General features: G+C 34.6%; 2 protein-coding genes and 1 pseudogene across 2 annotated transcripts; 2 read left to right on the top strand and 1 right to left on the bottom strand.

Annotated features, from left to right (window-relative positions):
* Nucleotides 1-3,712: 3,712 nt before the first annotated feature.
* LOC128174379 (uncharacterized) lies at nucleotides 3,713-5,752 on the top strand. The gene is made up of 2 exons (XM_052839943.1): nucleotides 3,713-3,836; nucleotides 3,981-5,752. The coding sequence occupies exons 1-2, from the start codon at nucleotides 3,713-3,715 to the stop codon at nucleotides 5,750-5,752; spliced, it is 1,896 nt and encodes a 631-aa protein (XP_052695903.1).
* Nucleotides 5,753-12,378: 6,626 nt separating this feature from the next.
* On the bottom strand, nucleotides 12,379-13,239 carry LOC128174378 (uncharacterized; annotated as a pseudogene).
* Nucleotides 13,240-13,589: 350 nt separating this feature from the next.
* Nucleotides 13,590-25,219, top strand: LOC128172490 (neurogenic locus notch homolog protein 2-like). Its single transcript, XM_052838285.1, has 6 exons — nucleotides 13,590-13,898; nucleotides 17,086-17,185; nucleotides 18,195-18,368; nucleotides 20,447-20,560; nucleotides 22,172-22,396; nucleotides 24,496-25,219. Exons 1-6 carry the CDS (start codon nucleotides 13,590-13,592, stop codon nucleotides 24,729-24,731), a joined length of 1,158 nt encoding a protein of 385 aa, XP_052694245.1. The 3' UTR covers nucleotides 24,732-25,219.
* Nucleotides 25,220-26,306: the final 1,087 nt, after the last annotated feature.

Raw genomic sequence — 26,306 nt, 5'->3', positions numbered from 1 at the left:
ATAATATGTTGAACTCCTTATACTTAGATTTACCCAAAAATTATGTTTTTGATGAAATATTATATCAAATATGATTAAAATAATCCTGGCATTCACCTTTCATATTGAAGACAAAAGCACTAAGTTAAATCAGTCTGTAGCCATGGTGCTTTTAGTCGACAATTTACCAAAATATTGAAAATCCTTTATTTTGATAATGGATTCCGTTTGGATATGTTTCTAATGTATAAGTAACCACAGGCAGCTAACATATGTTCAATGGCATGTCACACACGAAATCAACATGCTATATCAGTTAAGTATCAATGGATCATATATCATATCCCAATATCATGACAGAGCAGTTGCTATTCATAAATTTTATTTATTTGCATTTTACCACAAATACCCTGTATTGGCCTAGACCTTGACATTTAGCTATTGCATCAAAAATAAACATTCAGACTTTAACATATCTTTTTAATTCACATAGATTTGTTAACAGAATCAATGATATGCTAAAACAGTAATTCCTTTAAAATGTTATCATAAGACATGTTTAAATTACATGCATCAATTTTATGGAGAAAAACACATGATGTATCATACAGTGGTTTAAATCTATAATGTCATTTAAAAGTATATGACGTCACACCTTTTTGACGTCATAGTATACAGACAGAGCAATAGCCGCGTTTTGAGTTCATCCGGAACATTCGTTGTTTAATCACGCTAGGTCAAAAATGTTCAGCAAGTAAACTTCCGGTTTTACGGCGTCTCATAACTATGACAGAACAAATTCATTTTTAAGGGGTTCAAGTACCAGATCTAAAGAAGTATCTGCAAGACAGGGGTATAAGTTGCAGTATAAGCAAGAAAATATACTTAATGAAATGGTGTGGGTGGACTCACGAACGACTAAGACTTTATAAGCAGGATAATGGGTATCGCTTACACATGGCTTGCCATATTGATGATGTCAAGGCTGCCTATCATCTCCATCAGAAATATATATACTTGAGGGAAACCTGCATGCCTGAGACCAGACAAAGTGCCCAGCCTTATGATGTCTGGATCTTGGCAAACAAGACAACTGGGGAAATTTTGTCAGGCAGATGCACTTGTGTGGCGTAAGTATATTCCAGATTGAGGTAACCTTATGTTACAGGATTGTCTCTAAGACCCATGGAATCTCCTTCCCTATACTGACATAATACCCAAATTTTTCTGCCACTCTCCTGCTAGGTGAGGAGCCCCAGACACCCTTCTACTTTTTTAAAATGTCCCCTGCCATTTCAATTGTTAAGGGACAACCCTGCATTTCATTCATGGTATTTTCTGTTTCAATGAAAGCATAATCTCACAAAACTGATACAGTATAGAGAGGAATTTGTAGTCACATTCTGATTATTGAATTATTCAGGTTCATATTGCATGTATTAGTAATAATTTACAAATGAAAAATAATTTATTTCTTATTTTTTTTTTCAGGGACAATGGAACTTGCAAGCACTGTGTTGCTTTTATATTCTCCCTATCAAGTTTTTGTGAGAGACACAGAGAGCGAGGAACAGAAGTAGGCACCGACATGCAGTGTATCTGGGATACCAAAGATAATTATAAAAAGCAGCACAAACACGCAGAGATAAAGTTATGTGGTTTATATGTAGACTCAGATTATCCATTCTTAGAGGCTTCCCAAGATGGTGTTATTAAGTGCAAGTGTTGTGGTGAAGAATTACTTGAGACAAAATGTTCCTTCTTGTATCAAAATAAAATGCCCAAAGAAGCTTGTATTGATGACCATTATCATGTTATCTTAGACGAAAATGAAAATATAAGACTGAAATTTGATTCTCCATGGTATGTACAAATTCAAGGCCAGCTATGTGTGTGCCAAAAACAGTGGTGTGGTTTTGTATTTTACACAAAAAAGGGCTTTATTGTTGATCGTATATATTTTGATGAACTCATCTTTCAGAGAATTGTTGAAAAATCTCCGATGTTTTTTGAGAAATACCTCTTTTGCGTTTTACACCTAGATGTGTCCATGTATGAAATATAAGGAAAATTAGTGACTATGAGTGACCAGACCCTTTTATAAAACTTTGATTCTTACATAGAATTGATCTTAATGCTTTGCTATGCTATGGTGTATGTCGTAAAATATATCCTTAAACTGACTGTACAAACTGAAACCAAGATGTTGGAAAATTGCAATCAAAGTACTGAAGAACTGACGTGAGTTGATTTTATCGATTATCATTTATTTTAAAATCAACTTATCTTGCATGACAATTAATTTCTAGTCTGTATTTGAATTACGCTGTTTTATATTATATGGATTTTTAGACTTTTCCGACAAGAATTTAGAGAAACCGCATATGAGTTATGTTTTGTAATATTTAAAGATAGATTTCAAAGCATGTATTAATAATCGAATCGAAACAATTCTAAGAATCGTATGGATCCAGGCACTATTAATATCGAACTCTAGTCTCGTTCAACCAGACGGTCGGATGTCTCCGTTAATCTCCGACAAGCAAGAGAGCTTCTCTGCTTGTCGGAGATTCACAAAGACAGCCGAGCGTCTACTAATCGACAACAAGCGATGGATCGAGTTCTTAGTCTGGATAGGAGCCTTCAAAGGAACCCTACGAAGATGATGCACTTTCATGAATTTATGAAGAATTTGTTTGAAGCTGGTCATGTGGAGCAAGCACCGCCCTTGACCCCTGAAACTGAATGTTGGTACTTACCTCTGTTCGGGGTACACCAACCACAGAAGAAAGATAAAATCAGAGGAGTATTTGACTCGTCGGCAAAGTGTGATGGACTGTCCCTTAATGATGTACTATTAAGTGGACCTGATTTGATGAATAACCTGTATGGAGTTTTGCTGCGGTTTCGTCGAGAATCTATTGCAATCATGGCTGACATTGAGCAAATGTTTTATTGTTTTATGGTTGATGCAGATCACAGGAGATATTTGAGATTCATCTGGCACAAGGACAATGATTTTGAAAAACCCCTAGTTGACTACCAGATGAAAGTACATGTTTTTGGAAACAGTCCCTCCCCTGCAGTGGCGACTTCCGGCTTAAGAAAAACAGCTGACAATGCGGAAGAAAAGTATGGCAAAGATATGAAGAAATTTGTTCATTTTAACTTTTATGTAGATGACGCACTGTCTTCACATGCAACCACAGAAGAAGCAGTATCGTTACTTCAACGGACAAAGAGAGCTCTGGAGGAACACGGTCACCTACGTCTTCACAAGATAACCTCCAACTCCAAGGAAGTATTAGCTGCATTTGATCATCAAGATCTAGCTAAAGACCTGATGAATTCGGAATTCTTGGCTGATGATCTTCCAACACAAAGAAGTCTGGGCGTTTGCTGGAATCTTCAAGAGGACTTCTTTACCATTAAAGTAAACATAGGAGAGAAACCCTTCACTAGACGTGGTGTCATCTCTTCTATCAATAGTCTGTTTGATCCTCTTGGATTCGTAGCCCCAGTGACAATTGCAGGATAAGCAATTCTCAGAGAGGCCATGACCAGTGGTTTGGATTGGGATGAGCCATTGCCGCCTGATTTTATCCAAAGATGGAATGCGTGGAGGTCATCATTGTCAGGTCTTGATATGCTTTGTGTACCACGTACTTATGGAGGAGTACCGATAAGCCAAGCACATAGTACAGAACTTCTGGTTTTCTCTGACGCGTCTACAATGGCTATTGCTGCAGTCGCTTATGTGAAACTGGGTTACGGAACAGAACAACGACTTGGATTCATTATGGGAAAAACCAAGCTAGCCCCAAAGCATGGACACACCATACCGCGGCCGGAACTCTGTGCAGCTGTTTTAGCTGTTGAACTGTATGATCTTATTACTAGAGAAATTGACATTAAATTTGACAATGTTTCCTTTTTTACTGACAGTAGAGTTGTCATAGGTTACATTAAAAATTAGTCAAAACGATTCTTCACGTATGTAGCAAACCGTGTGGATAAGATTCGCAGACTAAGTGAACCTGAAGACTGGCACTACATTTCCACAAAGTTGAATCCAGCTGATGAAGGCACTCGCTCAGTGCAAGTGAAAGACTTGCAGAATAGCTTATGGTTAAATGGACCACCTGTAACGCATGAATTGTGGAACAATGATCAGGAACCACAACTATGTGGAGAAGAATTTGATGATGATTCAGAAGTCAAATCTTGCAAGATGGAAGTGCAACCATGCTGCAATTTAGGGTCGCATCGTTTTGAGAAATTCTCAACCTGGAGTAAACTCACTCAGGCAATATTGCTGATTCAGAAAGTTGTTAGATGGAACTTACTACACAAACGTAGAAATGGAGAGGACAAAAATCCACTTACCTTGAGAGCTGCTGAACTTCTTATCATTCACGTCATTCAACATGAGGCTTTCCTGGATGAGATTATCGCCTTAAAATCTGGACAGACTGTGCTTAAAACGAGTCCCAATTATGACCTCGACCCTTACCTTGACGACACTGGATTATTGAGAATTGGAGGAAGACTTCGCCGTTCGAACCTGACCACCCAGGAAAAGAATCCAATCATTATTCCCAAGAAGAGTCACGTTGCAACTCTGCTCATAGATCATTTTCACAAAGAAGTAAAACATCAGGGTCGTTTGTTCACAGAGGGTGCAATACGTAGTGCGGGGTATTGGATCATCGGGTGTCGTCGTCAAGTGAACTCTTACTTGCGAAGGTGTGTGATCTGTAAGAAACTTAGAGGAAAACAGCAGCAACCTAAAATGGCCGACCTTGCGGAAGTTCGTCTTCAACCTGCCCCACCATTTTCATTTGTTGGAGTAGATGTTTTCGGACCCTGGGGTGTAGTTACTAGAAATACCAGAGGAGTGAAGGCGCAAGCTAAAAGATGGGCAGTTATATTTACCTGTTTGGTCATTCGAGCGGTTCATATTGAGGTGTTAGAAGAGATGAGCTCTTCCAGTTTTGTTAACGCATTACGCCGTTTTGTTGCACTGAGAGGAGAAGTACGGGTGATATGCTCAGACTGTGGAACAAACTTTGTTGGAGCTGTGAAGGAACTGAATGCTAGTGTTATTGATGTAAATGATAACATTCACATTCTCTCTAATTTCATGAAGAAAAAGGGAATTCAGTGGAAGTTCAATCCCCCACATGCATCTCATATGGGCGGATCTTGGGAGCGATTAATTGGCGTTGCGAGGAAGATCTTGAACTCTCTGCTCCTGGATGCCAAAGTCACACGCCTTAATCATGAAGTACTGGTAACTCTAATGGCTGAGGTAACTTCCATCATTAACGCTCGTCCACTGGCTGGAATCTTCTATGATCCTCAGGAACCTTATCCTCTTTCTCCAGCGACTTTGCTGACCTTGAAGACAACCCATACTGTGGACTCTTTCAACCTTGAGGAGTTTTCCCAAAAAGATCTACACAAAAACCAATGGCGCTGTGTACAGTACCTTTCAAATTGCTTTTGGAAGAGATGGCAAATGGAATACTTATCTTCACTTCAACAGAGAAAAAAGTGGCAGAAGGATGAGAGAAATCTGACGGAAGGTGACCTTGTCCTCCTTCGGGACAACACTTTGCATCGAAATGACTGGCCGATGGGTATAATAGAGAAGACACACCATAGTGATGACTCGCGTGTCCGCACCATTGAAGTTCGCATGGGCCCAGAGAGGAAGATCTACAGGCGTCCAGCAACGGAAGTCGTGCTTCTTGTACCAGAAGAACAGTAGAACTTGATTTAGTTAAAAATTCGTTGAAGTAAAGTGAAACTTCATGTTATTGTGAATTTTTGGTTAATTAATATTTTGACCGTGTTTAAGTAAAAGGGTGATATTATCATATCAGACGGGGAGTGTTGTGTCATTGTATTTTTTCCGGAATTATATTTTCTCCCCATGCTGATTTTTGTTTTTCTATTATATACTTCCGGTGTTTTAAGCACGAGTTTCGGACACAAGTCCGATCAACAATTTTCATCCTGAGTTATTTTAATAGGCAACCATGTAAGTTTAAAACATTATAAATAGTTTATGCTGGTATTAATTTTCAATATGTGTCAGTAATAAGACCGAAGTTTGGTTTATATCTGTAATTAACAATCTCGCTATTTTTAGTATCATGCTATTTTCAGTGCAGATTTTCTAGGCCTTTTATATAGAACTATAAACAGTAAAACTCAATTCCTTTATGTAAAATTTTGATATGTATGATATCATATGATGACTTGACAACTATGTATAATTTTGGTATATGAACAGTTCATTTATTGTTGGTATAATTTTCCAGCTTTCACAGAATGTCCCACAAAAGGACTGGTGTCTAGCTGTTTCCAGACGTGTTTATGTTGAATAAATTGAAGATACAGAATCTTTGGGATGTTTTGTATTACTGACTAAACAAAACAAGTGAACCAAACCCAACTTATTGACCTGGATCTTTTTGGATCTCAAGGGTCAATTATCATGAACATATCCCTTACAATAATGACTTGTATCATATGATATGGATGATATATAACAGATAGCTGACATCATTCTGTTTCACTTATTAAATTTGCCCCATATTACAATCCTTAGGGAAAAGGGGAGGCATGTGGGGTTTTTTGTAAAAAAAAAAACAAAACAAACAACCAATACCCACTAGTTCTTATTTAAACATCTAAACTCTTAAGTGAGATTTGTAATATTTTCATTGTAATTTTATTGTAATTTTATTTTGTCATTTTCATTAATATTTTTCATTGATGTGTTCAACTGGACATATCAGTTCTCTCATCTACATTATTCATCTTTTGCCAAAAAAAAATCTTATCAATTTAAACCTTTGATCTTTGTTCATTTACGTTTGCTGACTGATCTATTCAGCAACTACAGACAAGTAGTAGTCACCCCCGAACCCGACTGTCCCAGGAGCAGGATTTATCCCCTTCTTGGGGTAGCAGTCTTATTCGTTCCAACCTAGAGTTGTACTTTTCCTCGAAGCTGATCTGATGCGAGCCTTCTCTTGTGTTGTTGCTGATGAAGTGGAAAAAAAATAGATACTTATCATTATATTAATATATCAAATTCATTGGTCGTCAAATTAAGGGTTTTTTTCTTTATACATGTAACATCAAAATGTATGTAATAGAGGAAAGGAAAAACCACACTCTGCCGTCAATGTTCACCGACACAGGAAAAATAGCGTCTTGGCCAATGTCGAGTGAACAAAGCTGAGTACCTTCAACAAGGAGAAAGCCAAGAAGTTGAAGAATAATTCGTGGTTTCGGATTCTTCGGGTCCATTGCCATCCAGTTTTTGGACTGGAGTTAAAGACCGATGCCCCCCCCCCCCCCCCTTTACCGTACAGGCATTCGTATATTTACATGCGAAAGTTTTAAAAATTAACATAATCGCTTAAAGTCCATTTTTAAATGATATGCAGTTTTAAAAATGATTTGTAACTAAAATGATACAATTACAGATATTCATATTTCAGATTATGGACACGAGCGGAACATTGACAGAAAGACCACAACAGACGACTTTTGTCACCCACAGACATTGTCATTGGCGGATGCTTCCGCCGTTGACAGTACGAAACGAATAGCACGGGAGGTGGTTGTGGAAATTACTCAAGTACGTTGTACACTGATGAAAATAATATAATAAACATGTTATATTGCAACCAAGAGATTAGAGATAAGCCTCAATTAATATTCCTTTTTCAGATTTATAAGTTTAAGAAATGATTGTTCATTTACATTTATTATGAAAATGTCTATCTTTGCTAAAACAAGAGGGGTGTATAAGTTCTCCTAGATCATTCTCTTCTCCGGTTCTGATACCATTGCAGATTCTTTACGACTGAATGTTTTTATTCATTATTTTTAAATTCATCCTTACAGATTGGAGAAATAGCTCACATAATCTCAACGGAAAGGCGGGACCTACAACTTAAGTATGAGGGGAGAACGGTTCGTCTCGCCCTCTGGGGTGAGATTGCCAAATCCCCGAACATCTCAGTTGGAGAGTTGTTTAATATCCTATGCATCCGACCAGCAATGATTTTGCAGGTCAGCGGTGTTCAATAATTTCTAATCAATTTTTAACATTGATAGTCATTGAAATACGCTTCCCTTCTATTCCCAATATTGAAATTTGCACGCAATATCTGATGTCGCAGATTATTTGTTCATGAGAGATTAAAGTAAGAAATCAATCATTATGTAAATATTGATGAAAACATATTTTTATATTCAAAGTCTTATTTTTAGTTTACACAACCTATATAATTTGCATAGCTTGAATTCATCAGCCAGCTATAGAAATTATCATTCATATGAAGACTGTCTTCACGTTCGTAGTGCAAGAACGTGAAGACAGTCTTCAAATGAATGTTAATTTCTATAGCTGGCTCAGCCATTCGATTTGTGAGTATATTTTTCTGATTTATGTTATTTTACATATAAAGGTTTCCCTAGATTCACAGAATTGATCTCAAAATTGTGAAAATGTTGTCAATCTTCCTCATATTGACAGACCCGTCAACATGAAAATGATTTGTAAAAAACTTAATTAGGTACTAATATTGAAATAAAAGCCAACCCACCCCCTTCTCTCTAAGAAAGTATTGCTGATCATCAATATGATGATGAACTTTGCAGTGTTCGTTAAGAACTCATGGAGTACAGAGGCGAAGTTACTAAACTTGCAGAAAGCATTCAGATCTTGCAGAACATGAGACCAGGACACACCAGTAGCTTCCAAGTAGAAGAAAATTGAAGGCAATTAATTTGTTTTTATAAAAACGTACAGGTGTAATATATAAATGTTGATGGCATGTTAGTACTAATAATTTATGGAAGATGTTGTTCTTACTTTTCAGTTATTATTTTAGGTAACTTAACCAAGTGAATTAATAATTACAAGTAATCGAAGTATTCAGGAAACGGGAGGTTTTGTTCTTATCTTAATATTATCCCTCTGGATTAACGCATAATTAAATTTAAGCTTTTTATGCAATATCAGTGGATGAGTGAATCGGATGAAGATTTAAATGTAACGCCTTTAAAGGAAGTGAACTTGAAAACATTATTAAGGGCTCAAATTTGTTTGTTTGATGTAAATAATGATATCTGAAAACCATCTAGAGCGTTTCTTCCTGGAACTCGAGCTTTTACTCAAGATACCAACGTCTTGATGTGCACGCACAAATCAAGATGAAACTTGAAATGATTGTAAAAGATGACATTTTCAAACAGGGTTTACGGAGTAAGATGTTGGCTCTCAGAATGATGTATTCCCACCAGCAGTTAATGTAAAATGTATCTAGAATGGAACGCCCCTGGATCAGTGTTATTGTGACCCATTCTTTCTTGCACGTAGGAATTTCTAAATTGATGTAATGTGTTTGAGCTACATATGTGTGCTACATAAATGAGCCCAGAAGGTGCATTTGCTCAGCATCCTGATTTTTAAAATGTGACTTAGTTCTGTTTTTCTTCTAGCTGACAGCAAACATGTATATACAACTTCCAAGCCCAAGTTTTGTGACAATCTACAATTTCTTCTCCCTTAATTGGTGCCTCTGTTTCAAATGAGATGATAAGATTATCGCTTGGTTCATAGATAAATTAACGTGGTTCAGCAGCAGACGTGTATTAATTATTATCAATTATCCGAATTTACATTGTAGGTTTTATAATGAACTGTATTGATTTGTGAAATTTATATAACTTTGCTCAAGAAACATATAGCGTAATTAACGCTAAACTGCGTATTAACGCTGAACTGCGTATTGACGCATTATTTTGCGAATTATTCGCATTGATATATGCGTATTTAACGCATTTTCATACAATGAGTGAAAACTCTGAGCATTCTGAAATGGCTGATGGCCTTTCGGAAGAAAAATATGCTCCAGTGAATCCATCAATACTGACAATGATGAAGAAAATGCAAAACAATATTGCTTCCTTGGCATCATCTGTCGAATCTGCTTTTAATCGTTCAAATGGTGTATTAGTACTGAATATAAACTCCAAGGTTCTGAAATTAAAAAAAAAACTATGAATAAATAGAAAAAAAATATTCATTTATTTGATACTGTTTGGATGTAAATTATGCTCTATCGGACAAAAAAAATTACCAAAAGACAACGCAACAATAAACAACGAGAAAAGACCAAAGTTGTAAATTACTGATCAAACATATATCAGACAGACAGAGACAAGCGTCAATAATAAATGAATTAAATATAAACTTATTATTAGGCATTTCTTTGCACACTGACCCGTTTATAAATTAACTACAAAGTCAAATAGAATAAAGATATCAGCAGTTATTAACAACAACTCTTACTTTGTTATCGCCTGATCCTCCATGTTGTCTGCTTTTTTTCAGGGAGCCGAAATGAATTTAGCAGGTTTTTAGTGCAATGTAATTTACATGAATTTTCTTAAATAATGCAATTCCTCGTACAACTATATATGTTGGGTGGACTCAAACACATTGTTTGAAAAATGGAAAAAAATAAAGACCATGAAGAAAAGTGTTCTTTTCGAGTTCCTAAGGGAAACTGAAGAACTTAAAGCGGGTCAGAGCGAATCTGAGGGGGAATAACCGTACAAGATTTTGGGTAAAGATAAATAGAGATTATATTCAATTTTACTTATTACGTATTAAATGTTGGGGACAATAGAATTTAAGATTTTTCAGGGCATTTTTCATATAAGCCGTAACACCCAAACACCACGCATGCCGCCAAAATAAACAATCTTTCTCCTCACACCATACCCACAATATATTTTCACATTACCGCTCCCCACATACCCTACAACAATTACTTTCAATGTTTTCTTCAAGCTCAGGTTCCGTCGATTGAACAGCTTGTTCTGCATGTTGAAAAGAAACTGGCGGAGATGACGACGATGATGATGATGGCGACGCAGACGATGATGATGACGACGCCGACAAACTGAGTGATGTGGCACATTCGGTTCCGTCCACAGATGGACTCTTAGTAAGTTGCTTAATCCAACATAATGTTTACTTAAATTTTTATTACTTTTAAAATAAATACTATGAACATTCGGAAAATAAACTTCAAAGTCTACAATACATTTAATTATTTTTCTAGCTACATTTCCGCAATCTACTCATATCTGGCCCCGGAAGGTCCCTTTATTACAACATACACATCAGCAGAAGTGGCAATGTATAGATACTGTATCTGTGGAATTTTATTGTATTTTTTAATATTCATTAAAAGAACAATAATTGTACTGGATATTGATTCTACTTTATTATTATCTTATAATAATTATTCATGTGTTTAATTTTTCTATTAAACATCAGTAAAAGGACTATAAGCTAGTAGTCTTATTTTATGTTAGATATTAGTTTACCTTACCCGAAGTATCACATTTGAAAGAGAAGGTCTTGACCAAACATTGAAATAAAAATAATATTCTTTTTCTATATAAAAGAAAGAACAAAATGTGTGTGTGTGTGGGGGGGGGGGGTATCTTGGTTGCTTCGGGATTTACTTCTTGGAACATTTATATGAAAAAAATATAATTATAACCCATAACCTTTTCCAAAAGGGTATCCTTTCTCTTGCTAAAAGATCGATGGATCTTTTTGTCTGTTAAGACCTTTGTGGGCTCTTTCCCTTTTTTTGTACACTTCAAACTGGACCCCTTCCCGCCCTTGCTTGTTTTTTGCTAACAAAAATTATTAAAACTATCATTACAAGACACGAAACAGTAATTTTCAATGGTTATCAAATAATATAGAAAAATTACTATAATGGTCCTCCATAGAAAAAAAATTAGCCTTTGACGTATATGATTTTAGATCAAGAAATTTCATTGGTTATGATTGTTTTACGTCAACCGGATGCATTAAATTGAAAGTAGTCAAGTCAAAGAAAACGCTAAAGCTCATAACAGCCTCTGAAAACGGATTTTGAGGTGAAATGATGCAAATTTAGTGGTTCTAGCAAGGTACTGTTATAGTGTATGTTTATTTGTGATAACTAAGCGCAAAATTTTCCACATACAATTTTAAAGAAAACCTCAAAATATCTACAGTACGAGTTCTGAACTACTCATCACACCACTCGACATCATGCGCTTTTCTCTTCTTTTATGGTGATAGAAAACGCACGCTTTTTTACTCCCCAATGGCTAGTATACTAAGTATATGACATGGTTGATTGCCCACCAAACGGGATTCGAACCACCATTTGGGGGTGTGTGCCAAACCTGTTCATTTCACGAGGGGATGATTCGATTAGCGGTGCCCTTCTAAACGTTAATAATGAGAGTAAAAGAATACACTATAAAAATTACGTCAATATATGCCCTTAAAAATTAGATACTAATAATAAAAACAAATGAATAAAACTGATCAATGCAAAAAACACCGGCAGTATTCTTAAAGTATAAGAGAAAGGAAATGCAATTTAAAAAAAAAAAAAAAAAAACAAAGGGGAAAGTTTAAAGTAATACCTGGTAAACGACATTGATTGAATCACCCCTTCAAATCTCTCCTGAAGCTCTGTGCATTCGTAAGTCTATGATTATAGATCAAAATCTGCTCGGACTTCAAAATAACATTTTTATATGATGATATTCTTTTAGAATATTTCAATATAATGCTTAAAAAAATGGAATTTATTTGATTTTCAAGCAATTTGTTTGTCTAAATGCATTGATTTTACAAAGGTTTTTTGATAAGATATTGCCATGAGATAGTGTATGTGCATTTTACCTCAAACTTGGTTAGGGGTGTAAATGACAAACATATCTGTGTGTTGAAGTCGTAACTGGGGACTATTTTTTGTACGATATACAGCTCCACAGCAACGACTTCCAGATCTGTGTCCTTACCCTCTGGGTAAGGATAGCAGATCTACCCTCCATTGCTAACTGCACTTCTTTCCGCCTTGACCTGGTATAAACAACACCGGTCTCACCAATCTGAATTATAAATCAAATATAAATATTTATTATGTACACTTGTACACACTTAAAAAGACATCGACGTACATTATTTTTATACTTACACTTTTATCTTGTAATTGGACAAGGCAGAGTCTCGTGCAGTTTGGCAAAGAGGTTGCCTCAGCCATGCAATAGACTTGGGGAGAAAAAAAACTCCGTTCTAATTTTCTTCTCCTTCTCTGTGATGTCAAACATTATCCACAAAAGATATTCCAAAAAACTAGACATAAATGCATATAGATATACAGCGTTCATTTTAAAAAGAAACGTACGACTGAGTACGTCTTGAGTTCAACGCCAAAGGTGGGGGTGAGACGTTCCATTGACAGGTCGATAGCATTTCTCAGGCTTCAACGACACAACCAAATTTTTTTTGAAGCTCGAAATGTTTTACATAGTTTATCTATCAAATATTCATTTTACCAATTCAGTGCATATTGATTTCCAATTTCTGCATATAATGGAATCAAAAATTTAAAAAAACAAACTCTCTATCAATTAAAAACTCAAACGGTGCATTATCATTACTTCGAAGTGTGCATTCGCACTGTACACTGTATATTTATACATGCAGTACAATGTTGCTGTTCTTTCGATGTCCGTGGTTTTTAATAAGTTTCCTTGTGCCGTGTCATTGCAGCTTAAAACTGGGCTTCTCTAAACTTCAGCGAGGACACAGACTGGACAGGAAACTGATCCAGACATTCACAGAAGTCAGTTTCTTGGACTGTGTGACGGAGTGTATGGTGACACCACGGTGTAAATCAGTCAACTATTTCAAAGGGGCTAATTACTGTGAAATCAATTACGAAAACAAGGCGACAGCGGAGACAAGGTACATGGACAATGCTGGATGGGTGTACAGTGAAAAGGAGCATTGGCCAAAGGTAAAATTGTTAAAATCCATAAAAAACAACTATCTATACTCTGTGCAAAGACATTTATGCAGCACATGTTTACTTTTCATGTGGTCTGCAGAGTTCCCGAAACCAGTCCAAAATCTGTCGGACAATTGTCCTCTAAATATTCAAAATTTACAGGACATTTGTCAGATTTACCGGACATTAAAACTATTGCAAAAATATGCAAAGTAAAATAAAAAGAGTTGTTTAAAAATGTTTCAGACTAATTTATTCAATTTCTTACTCAAATCATTCAAACTCCCTTTCAATTTCAAGAACAATTTCGTGTATCAAATAGTTATTTAATTCTTCTGGCTGCTCAATGTCACTTTCACTCTCTAAAGACTCATAGTCATAATGTCACCTTCTTTCCCTCTTCTTTTCTTTTTCACCATGTTGCTCTTTCTTTACTTCTTCTACATTAACTTTTCTTTTCGCAGTACTCTTTGTTCCCCCCGGTGTCCATTTAATCGGCCACATTTTTTCGAAATCATGATCAAATAGGATATTGACTAACGTGTGTAAAAGAAAAAATACGTAAATCCGGATTAACAACAACGCACGTTTTAATATTTTTTATTGCATTTTATTGAAATACTCAACTAATAAATTATCTCTGAAATAAAATAATCAACAGTTTTAGACTTTCTGTCTCGTAAATTGTTTTTTTATATAGTGCTGGTCTGTAAAATTGATCGGACATTATGACCGATTAAATTTAGATTTTACGGGACCCATTCAAATTTTACCGGGGATCCCCGGTGGACCAGTGCGTTTCGGGAACTCGGGGTCTGTGACACTACCAGCGAATCATGTATAATTTATTTAAATAATAAGACTATTTTTGTGGTATGTTTTTTTCCTGATTATTCTCTATACTTTCTATATTTATTGTAACTTGAAAATCAGAATAGTAGTTAATTTATTATATATTTATATATTAATTTTAATTAATTTTAAATGTGCAACAAAATCCTTAAATGTTTTAAAACAGCTAAGCACTTAAAATGGTTGACAAACGCGCTAAGATATATTGTTTGAATTATATGATGAATTTCAATCCTATTAATTTTTATTAATGAAATTACCAAAGAAGAACCGGTTTTATGCTAGATTCAAGTGTTTTTGTACTTAAAAAGAAACTAGTAAGATTTCACAAGATGATTATATTTGCTATGAAAAAAGAGATCGTCAATAACAATAGCTGCTTTTGTATATGTACTTTGGGTTTAGCGTTATCAAGTTGTATATGGTGAGAAATTTAATGGTGTAAACATTTCATTAATTAAATGTACTATAGATTCCTAATGAAACGCTCACAAGTGTGTTTGACACTAAAGGAATCAATGTTATTATATACAGTAGCGATCAGATCCAACCTAACACCAGAGTAAACCCCAACTAAACCCAGGGTTTACTTTTTGGGTTTACTTTTTCAAAATTTGGGTCCACTGCGGGTTTACTTTGGGTTTACTCGGGGTTTACTTTGGATTTACTCGAGAATAGCTTTTGAAGTCAACTATACGCACTGAAGTGTGAAGCAGACCTGTATTTGATTCCTGTCCCTTGTATATTCCGAATGCACATGTAGCGTCTGCTTTCAGGGTTTACTTCTGATCGGGGTTTACTCTCTGTGTCCACTCTGGGTTTACTCTGGGTCCACTCTAGTAAACCCAGAGTAAACCGAGAAAGCAAACCCAGGGTTTAGTTGGGTTTTACTATCTGTTAGGTTGAGTCTGATCGGTACTGTAACATTCAGCCTATTAACGTACGTGAATAAATAGTCATTTACCTGGACGTTGGTCGGTTTAGAGATAAATAAATATTATCTGTTTGGATAAATTATACATGTCAATTATTTAGAAGGTCACGCCAATCAAATCTCATTATTATATGTTTTTCCAAGATGAGTTAGTCGTAGTAAGAGTAAGAGTTAGAAATTGAGAGTCAAGAGACAAGTCGTCCGTCTTATCCGCCTCGTTTCATCTGACGGTTTATTTTGTTATTAAAGACGTTTTTAACTCAGGGTTTAAGTTCTCAAATTCGGGTTGTTATAAAGTTCAATGTCATGAGTAAAATGTGTTCTAAACACATGTGTTAGCTTATATACACTTGTTTCAGCTTCTACATTTCGGGTATTAAATGAATAAGTGAGTGGGGTGACGTAACTGAGACGAGAAATCGGCACAATTTTGCAACAGAAAACAATTTTTCAAGTAATAATTTACTTTAACGTGTAACGTTCAGACACATTAATAATTTACAATTCATGTGTTTTCCGCAGCAAAAATAATAAAAATAATAATAAAATCTACCGTCACATTTAAAAAAAATTGATCCAGCAGCCATTTATTGCCACCACGCAGGTTGAAGCAGCTAGCAGAAAATTAGTAAAATCATCAAGGTACTGTGGGCACTTAAGCGTGAAAAAAAATGTGCTTTGTAATCACCATATTTTATCGATATCACGGTTACTGCATAATTAATTTAATTGTTGGATGATAAAGAAAATAAATTTGACGCAGCAAAACTTGTTTAACAAAGATAATAAATTTTGTCGACCGGTCACGTGTTATAAAACGTATATCGCCATTTATGCAAGACAGTTTGTTTACACCGTAAATACACATGAACCAAAAATCAAGCCAGGTCTGTTCATTTCCTCTGCCAACCGAAATCAACAATTTGATAACCAAAAAACAGAAATGAGGTATGTCTTTTAAAAAGTAGTCTTAACCCATTTGACCATGAAATAGGATAAGTTAATTACATGTAGCTATGCAAATATTCTGGCAAAAATGGTATGTAATAAAACAATATTGTAGATGTTATCATAACAAAGAGCAAGCCTCCATGTTATTAATACATAGACTGATAAAATGGAGGAATACGGGTAACCAATTATGTTATCTGTTACACACCGCGGAGTTTCAGACTGAATAACATATCTTTTCGCATCTACGATCTGACAAAAATTGGCATGCGGTTCAAAATTTGTCATGTTATCGGACCACTTTAAAACGTTCAAAAGTCCGTTGCATACAATTTTTGATATAAGCACGCAAATATACATATATACTGTACATTTTGATAAACACTTTTTATTTCAGAGTAGGTTAATTAGGTTTTATTTACAATACGCTCTTGTGTTCATCAGTGTTTTATTTGGTAGGAACTGGCCGGATCCTGTTCGAACTCAACCTGTGAAATCAACCAGACATGTAAACACAAGAGATATTCTGAGGACAAATTCTTTGAATGTGTTTTGTCAGGTAATATCACCCGGTAACTTGTTTTAATGCAATTAGATACAATTAATCAAAGTACTGAAGAACTGACGGGAGTTGATTTTGTCGATGTTTATTTATTTTAAAATCAATGATATGTTATTTTGCATGACAAGTACGTGTATTTTCTTATTTGAAATACGTACATTTTTATAATATGAATTTTTGGACTTTTTCGACAAGAATGTCGAGAAACCCCCCATTGAATGAATACTGTTAAATAATATTTAAAGATAAAATTAATTCATTCAAACTATTTATCAGTGATAGAAATATTTCTCGAAAATTGTGTGGATCCAAGCAATATTGAACTCTAGTCTCGTTCAACCAAACGCGTGACTGTCACCGTAAATCTCCGACAAGGATTTACGGAGACAGTCGAGCGTCGAGTTAAACGAGACTTTATTTAACTCTGGCGTATGAATACATACGACTTCAAAATATATTTGAATTGTTCGTCCCATTTAAAATCTGACTATTTTCAAGGTATTTATAAATAAGTTTCCTTGAAAAACAATCCTTAAGCATACATTACATCGAATTCATCAATTATTTTCAAGAACTAAGTCTTGTCAGCAGGAATGATTTGTACTGAGGTTCCAAACACTGTTTCACTTTCGGTTTGTCTGAGTAACTGCATAAGAGAGTTGATTAAAATCAACTCCCCAAAATCTACATGTGTTACATCTACATAATTGGTTATCCTTATGCATTTTGACAAAACTCAAGTGTCGAAAAGAGCTGGGTTTTTTTAAACAAAAGAACTCATCTAAACAAAATTAATAAAAATCTATTTACTAAAAATACCAATATACTAATAATACGTCCAGAAATTTAAATTGTTAGATATAAATAGATATTAAAACAACCACAACAGACTAGAAAAATTGACAACTTTGTCGTACCTTTTTGTAAAAGTAAAATGTAGCCTCTAATCCTAGGTATTGATCAATTTAATTTCAGTGTTGAAATTTATTGTGCTTTTATTGATAAGATTGTGGAATTCCCGATAAAAAAGGAATAGATCTGAGTTCAATAAAACGTGAGGACGCCATTGGTATACACAGGAGAATACATGCCTCGTGTTCTGACGGATACTCCCAGTCTGGTTCAGGACGGCTGAACTGTCAGTCAAACGGAGAGTGGAGATACGACATTGTCTGTACAGGTGAATATGCTAATTTGAGGAAGTAAATTATTCATGCCTTAGTTTTGAATGATAAGTGCTATCTTAAAAGAATGTAAATGAAACCAAGAAGTTTTTTGTTTTGTTTCAAAAGCACAAAATGTAAAATGAAACGGGTTTAATAATTTTGTTTTCGATATCACGAGTACTGAGCCATATTCACAGCACCAGCAATGCCAACAGTTTAGAACAATGCAGTGAAAGTATTGTTATGTATATTGTTTGAAAATAGTTATATTTAGCAAATAAAATGATTGGAAATGTTCCAACATGAAATAAAACACGTACAACTGTGGAAAAAATTACGTACTAAAGCGTGTATAGCATTTTTAAAGGACAAATCTTTTTAATAATGATATACGTAGACCATGGAAAAACAATGCATTCATATCTACATGTATTAAATATTTTAACTGTTTGTTTTCTGTACTTTTTACAATGTCTTTTCTTTGTTTTTTCTCTTGAGATAAAGGTCTTCATTTAAAACACCATCAGGTACAAACTTCTCCAGTCTGCACTTAACTTGAAAACTTTTTGAGGAAATGAAAAATCTAGCACACATAAATTTATTTTAACATTGAATCTTCCAATGTCTTCGGGTTTTATCAATTCATTTTATCGCAAGTACCCAATATTTTCTATTAAAAATGGAAGATGATTAGCCTGTCTGAACATTGCATATACATCTTTTTAAAATACGAATGTTTTCTGTAATTAATGTAACATTACTTTTTTTTCCTGTAAAAAAATATGAAACGTGTACATGTTACTATATTTTGATTTGGAAAAGAAAGAAAAGCAGAGTTTTTTTTTTAAACAAAATTTAAACTGTGTATTAAATATGACTGAATATCATAATAATGTCGATCTTATACAAAAAAGATTTTTTTCTGTAAAAAAACTAGAGGTACTGTGAGCAAGCTCACAATTGATACCCCCCCCCCCCCCCGCTAAGATAAAAATCATAATGCGTGTATTTTTCCAATTATAGAAAATATTGGATGAATCTATTTCATCGTCTATTTTCTTTAAATAACAACGGCTCTATTTATTTTTAAAACTGTTGGTCATAAGCAATATTTGTGTGAAGTAAGAACATTCAATGCTTCTCCATAAGAAAGATAATGACCGGACACAAATTTTGTACTTTTTCTGCCAGTGACCTTGACCTTGCCCAAATGACCTTGGGTCAAGGTCATGACACACCCTTTAGTCCTAAGCAATATTTTTGTGAAGTTAGAACATTCAATGCTTCTCCATGAGAAAGATAATGACCGGACACGAATTTTGCACTATTTTTCCCAACGACCTTGACCTTGCCCAAATGACCTTGGATCAAGGTCATGACACACCCTTAGGTCATTAGCAATCTTTGTATGAATTAAGAACTTCAAATGTTTCTCCAGAAGAAAGATATGGGCCGGAAACAAATTTTGCACTTTTTCTGCCAGTGACCTTGACCTTGCCCTAATGACCTTGGGTCAAGGTCATGACACACCCTTAGGTCATAAGCAATCTTTGTGTGAAGTAAGAACTGCCAATGTTTCTCCATAAGAAAGATATGGACCGGACACGATTGCACAGACAGACGGACAGACAGACAGACGGACAAGGTGATTCCTATATACCCCCCAAACTTCGTTTGCGGGGGGTATAATAAAGATGGGGGGGGGCTGTCTGTTAATGTGGTTATAATATTCAAATTTAGTCCCTGCAAAATTGTTAACTGATGAAAATTTTACTACGAAAATGTTTACATACGCAGACAATTAATTATGAATATGCTAGCAAAAGAAATTTTCTTTACTAAGTTAATCGATTTTTTACGGAGAATATTTTTCAACCTTGTATGAATTTGTTTATCTTCATTAATATGTGACAATGCAAGCATATCTCTAAGCAAAATGTAAAATTACAGTTTCTCTCTATATACAATGTTTATGATAATATATTCGCAATGGTTAAATATAAATTCGAATATAAACCCATGCATCTTAAGTTATGTTAGTTAAAAGAAGCAAAAACTGGTCATGATTTATTCTAATTCTAAATCGTAATAGATATTGATGAATGTCTGAGCAACCCATGTCAGAATGGTGGAACGTGCATTAACAACGATGGATCTTTCACATGTATGTGTCCAGATGGTTGGAGAGGGACACTTTGTATTCAAGGTAACTTTTCTCTCTCTCTCTATCTCTGTCTCTATCTCTCAATTGTTTATCACTCTGACTCGTTAAAAAAATAATTGATATGTACCCTCTTTTCTCTTTGAATTGTTATCGCCTATATATATAAGCTACATCAGTCTGAAAACTTATATATAATCGTATTAGTAAATTATGTTCATTTAGAAATACTGTTACTGTATACAGGGGTATTTCCGCCCAGTGTTATTTCCTCCCCTTTTACTTGCAAACGGTTTCGCACCGTCTTGATTTCACCCAGACACAGTTGTGATTAAAGCAAGATAATTTAAAATATTGGAATTCGCCCAGCCTTGAATTTGCCCGCTGACAACGACGCCGCCAATGGGCCGAAAATAAAATGTGGGCGAACATTTCCCTGTATACAGTATGTATTATGTATTAAATTTAAGGCGACGTTTAAACCATCACATAAGCTTTTGCTCTATTTGATACTGAAGTATTTAATGTTTAACATGATTATCAAATGAAAAAATGCCTTCAATCTTTCCTTACTAAGTAGGAATATACCTTCATCACCTGTATGTGGTATTTTTGCCCCTAAGTAAATTCGATACGCAAGGGCATGCTCTTCGTATGAACAGTTTCTATGGCGAGGCAAGCTACTGACAAACAAGTTGATAAAACAGGACTATCAACAGTCTCGTTTGAAGTCTTCTTTTCGTAAGTTCTATGGTCGATACAAGGACCTTGTCAGCAAATACAATCTTCCACTGGTTCGCATGCTGACTGTCGTTTTTCATACTAATTGTTAGACCATGATTAATCACTTAATTGTGTACGGACCTTACCGGGGTGTTTTTCTTCCGATTATGACAAAGAGCACACGGCGGGAGTGACCGGTCAGCAGAGGATGCTCACTCCTCCTAGGCACCTGATCCTACTTCTATGATTTTTGGAGGTCCGTGTTGCTATGCTTTTAATTTGTATTTCGTTTTATGGATTTTTGAGATGGTTGACGGTTTGTTATTGTCATTTTTTCATTAGACTTTTAACCAGTAAGTTTCTGACATGTGATATTGTAACATGTGCACGGTATGGAAAGTAAACCCTTTGCAGGGAATTAGCTGGGGTATCTCTAAAAAGCTGAACAATCAAGAAAAATACGCGGATATTAGGAAGGGTTGAAATCTGAGAGAAATCACTATGCTGAAAAATGTACTCATTCTGACTAGTAATTTCCACAGAAAGTAGTGATTGGCCTTATAATAGTGATATAAAGGTATCTGTGCTGAATGGGAATAGGAAAAAAAATTAGCTACCGTATTTTGAAAAACATCCCCTGAGTACAGTGAATTGTGCAATAAAAACTGTCCTCTGCCACATTTACTTTGTTGCAAAATTCTAAATAGAGGTCAAATGCAGAAAATAAACAGTGCAAAAAATGTAGATGGGACCTTTATGTTCAACATGTAACATATTGATGCTAAAAAGTGTTGAATACAAGTCATTTAGCTATCCTCAAAAATTGAACATTTTTAATTACAGCTCTATCTATCAAAGTAAATTAAGCATTCCACGTAGTAAGTAGTATGTTCTTTTCAATATCATATCTTAGTGTTGGATTATCGTTGACAGTTCTGCAGAATATCGCATTAGAAAAGTCTGCCAAACAATCATCAACGAAATCTGACCATGACGCCGCGTATGCAGTGGATGGCAACAGAGGAACAAACTTTCTTGTACACAGGTGTACACACACAGCTGATGGCGACAAATCTCCCTGGTGGAGGGTGGATCTGCAGGCTGTGTATTACATTATATTTGTCAGAATACTCAACAGAGGAATAGATAAATACGGAAGTAAGTGTAAAAAAACTATTGTAAATTGAATTGAAATATAGTAAATCAAGAGAATACTGAAGTTTTGATTTGGGTTTTTATGTCCAAAACCTTTTATCAAATAAATGAAATTAAAATGGTTACCCCCCCCCCCCCCAAGAAAAAAAAAATCAGTGTTGATCTTGGGTTTTCTTGGTATTCTCTGCAAATAAAAGTTGTATAATTGGTATTATTTTGCAATAATATAATGCGATAAAGAAATTAATGCGTGAACAATTACCGCATGACATACATGAATGGGACAATATATCAGCTCAGTTTATAGAATCAGAATATTTGGATAAGATTAACTGAGATTTTGAATACGCTCGTAAGTATATTGAACATCATAACATTAAAGATACACATTTTTTTATGATATGTTATACGGAATTCGAGATTCCTTTGGCTCTAACCCTCTTTATGATATTCTGTACTAATGAGTATGAGGAATACACCCAACACACACATTATATCACGAGTTCGTCATCTAGAACCGCATACCATATTTGTACGCTGTATTATGACATTGCAAATTTTGCTGTTTGTGATTTTTTCCAAATTGTTATGCGGTTGAACTATTTTTGTTGTTTTAAAACTTCCATTGCCATCACAAAATGTGTTTGCAACATTACAGAGGACATCTTATACTGTCCTAGCTGACAGATCTTAAAAAGTGCTCATCGATTTTGCCATTGCATTTTAAGGTTACAATTTATTTAGGCTAACTAATGAAATTACGTAGTTGTTAGAATATATAAACAGGTACTTGTTGACAATTGGCATTAGGCATGTTTAGTTTTTATCTGGGCTGCTGTATATATGCTTTATCGCAAAAACAAATGGGGTTTGCAAGTAGGTTTTTTGTAGAGTATCTTTTTCCAAACTCAAATTCCATGAATCTTTTCAATTCAAATATCTAAAAAAAAAAAAAACCCTCAAAATATTTCATTTTTCCCATAAATTAATTTAGAATTTAAAAAACAATTCACTGTTCGATACATACTAAACTTTAGTTGTTAGTACATATATGTTTGCATTGTATGTCCATTCGGAAAAGGTCCATTCCACTGTTATACATAATTAATAGGAACGGGGGAACTAAGAACGCGGGTTGGCTAATGAAGGAAATTGTAGTTCGAGTTTATTAGTTTATTATGCATCGGAGAACTAAAGCTCCTGGTTTGGTTCAGGAAATGTATCATTTTTTCAAATATTCATTTTTCTTTATTTTGCATGTTGGAGTTTTAATTGGGTAATACAACTTCGATAAAAAATAAAACATTTAAACTGTTTAAATGTTACCGTTGATGCCATGTCAAAGATTCGTAACAAAACAAGTTATGGCAGCTTTGGATGATAACTTCGTTTATGGCACTATGCAGAAGTTTACAATACTGGGAAACGATGCTTTCGTGAGCACCATACCGCATTTTACCTAATTATGGCCATAAAATCATCTTTTCAACTCGTATACTCTTAAAAATACAGATGATAATTTTGAGAAAAAAACCCCCACACTTTTCAACTCATATACGTAAAAAATGATGCTTATTTTAAATAAAAACACAAGACAAAAAGTTATATAACTAATTGTATATATCAAAAGAAATATGTTAATACATGCAAAATACATGTAGCCTGAAGAGAAAACGAAATGTTTGACTGTACACAAGATGTCGTTTCAGATAAAATATCCGATAGCGTGAGCACATAGAATTAATAACTGAATAGAAAAAATGAATTGAATAACTTTATAACAGTTGATAACGTCTAGACTTTAGGAGTGAAAAGTATTTTTTTTTATCACAAAGTTAATCATATTACCCTGTAATGATGTAAATGTATGTTGTTTTAAAAATCATTATCGCAAAAAGTCAAAGGCTTCAGGCCACGACCACCTCATTGTAAAAGCAAACACACCATTCACAAAGCTTGCAGCTGTATTTTTTAAACAGAACCGTGCAAAAAATAAAGCTTTCTGTTTAAAAAGCAAACTGAATCGATCCGTGCAACTAGTGTAGTAGCATATTGTTGTGTTCTGTACATACCTTAACGACCATAATTTGACTTTTATTTAGATGTTTCATTCCGGCTGCAGGATGTTACTGTCACCGTAGGTCTGAAAGAATCAGACATCAGCACTCCCTGCGGTTTCTTTGTTGGTCCCGGCACTGCGTCACAGCTGGTCGTCATCGATTGTCCGGCATCAACACAAGGGAAATACGTAAAGATCTCCAAGACAACTGAAGCCCTCACTCTTTGTGAAGTTGACGTGTATGGCGTTCCTGTCTTATCATCAAATGATTTGGTGTGATAGATGAAAAGTATAAAAATACATGCATTTGTTTGGGCATCCCGGATAATTTATTATGTATCTTATTTTTTTAATTCAGCTGGACAAGTCGTACTTATGCCTTCAGTTAGTTCAAGCGTACATGAATCTTTTACAACAAAACCAAAGCATACAATGTAACAAAGCACTGAAATCGTATGCCACTGCTTTGGAATCCGATACCATAACATATAATCTTATGAATGCCAATCCTCATATATCATACCAAAGCATAGCATACAGCATGATTTAACTCGCTTTTAAATGATTTTATTTTAGAGAAATAATGTTCACATTACAGAACAGTGGTGAGTTTTAGCTTCTTTTCATTTTAATTCAAATGTGTTGAACTCTTTTGTATACAGAGGCGTTTCCGTGCAAATATCATAGCATACAATAACACATTTTATCATTAAGCCTTTCATTTCAAATTTTCATAGCATATTATTATATAAGTATAGCATATCATAAAAATAGTATAGAATATCATTAAAATCATAATCATAGCATAGCGTAATTTATTTTAATTGAAAAAGATACACATGAAATGATTATTTACATGCATTTGTTCGGTATGTTGCGTGATGACTCTATCTTATCTCATTTACATGTATAATACTACATACACTGGATATATTGACTGTGAATCTTTCATGTACCTCTATATGTATCAACATTTACAAAATTCGTTTGAACCAATTCGTGTTGGTTTTTATTCTGTGTTATTAATGTTGTGTCAATAAATAACAAATGCGGTTTTTTTTTCGTGTTCTTTTAAATAGGACAGTGGATCGGACATTGTAATCATTGACCAAGAGAATATTCTTTTATATCTTTCTGCTTTAGATTGAAAACACATAATGACGCGTTGAAGCATTTCATTTTTCAATTTTTTTTTTCAAAAAATGCTAGAAATTTGTTTTTTATGAAAAGCAGAAGAATTTTGAATTTATGTAAAAATGGTCAAAGTAGGAAAGGTTTATGATCCATTTGAAAGAAAAGTTAATTATAAATAATTTGCTAACTGTAGTATATGCATATTGTAGACTGCTAACTGTACAAAATCGTGCTATTAAGAGCCTCGCTTGACTACAGCGTAAAAAGCATGCATTACATTCTAAATATAGTATGCAACACTTTGTACAGTTAGCAATCTACAATATGGTGGAAATATAATCATGCAATACGGTATAAAATAAATGTTTTTCACCATATGGAGTAAAATGTGAATGATTAAAATGACACTTTATATTGTTTTCTTTTATCACTCACAATCTTTACTATAATTTTAAAAAATCATTGTAAAATTATAGCAGATTTTATAGTCTGTCCCAAGATATTTTTGCCGCATATTTCCTTAAACTATTCGATATTTATAAATACCTCTTGGTTCAGACGATGTTCATTCAATAGTATGTGGAAAAAAAATATCCCAAGATTTTCCTCTTTGAAACGCCCCCTCTAGCTTGTCGGGTATCAATACACGGCTAAAAATAAAAATCTAAGTGGGGGGGGGGGGGTCATTGTCAAGGACGTGAAGATGCCCGGATGATAACG

Source organism: Crassostrea angulata, chromosome 2 (assembly GCF_025612915.1).
Source record: "Crassostrea angulata isolate pt1a10 chromosome 2, ASM2561291v2, whole genome shotgun sequence".
Lineage (NCBI taxonomy): Eukaryota > Metazoa > Mollusca > Bivalvia > Ostreida > Ostreidae > Magallana > Magallana angulata.
Note: the sequence above shows the minus strand (reverse complement) of the source record. Positions and strands in the feature narration are given on the sequence as shown.

Coding starts and splice junctions, on each gene's coding strand:
- LOC128174379 (XM_052839943.1), top strand. CDS start 3,713: ATGGCTATTGCTGCAGTCGCTTATGTGAAACTGGGTTACGGAACAGAA. Junction 3,837..3,980: donor CATACCGCGGCCGGAACTCT/GTGCAGCTGTTT, acceptor TCACGTATGTAG/CAAACCGTGTGGATAAGATT.
- LOC128172490 (XM_052838285.1), top strand. CDS start 13,590: ATGTTGCTGTTCTTTCGATGTCCGTGGTTTTTAATAAGTTTCCTTGTG. Junction 17,186..18,194: donor CTTTGAATGTGTTTTGTCAG/GTAATATCACCC, acceptor TTTATTGATAAG/ATTGTGGAATTCCCGATAAA. Junction 18,369..20,446: donor ATACGACATTGTCTGTACAG/GTGAATATGCTA, acceptor AAATCGTAATAG/ATATTGATGAATGTCTGAGC.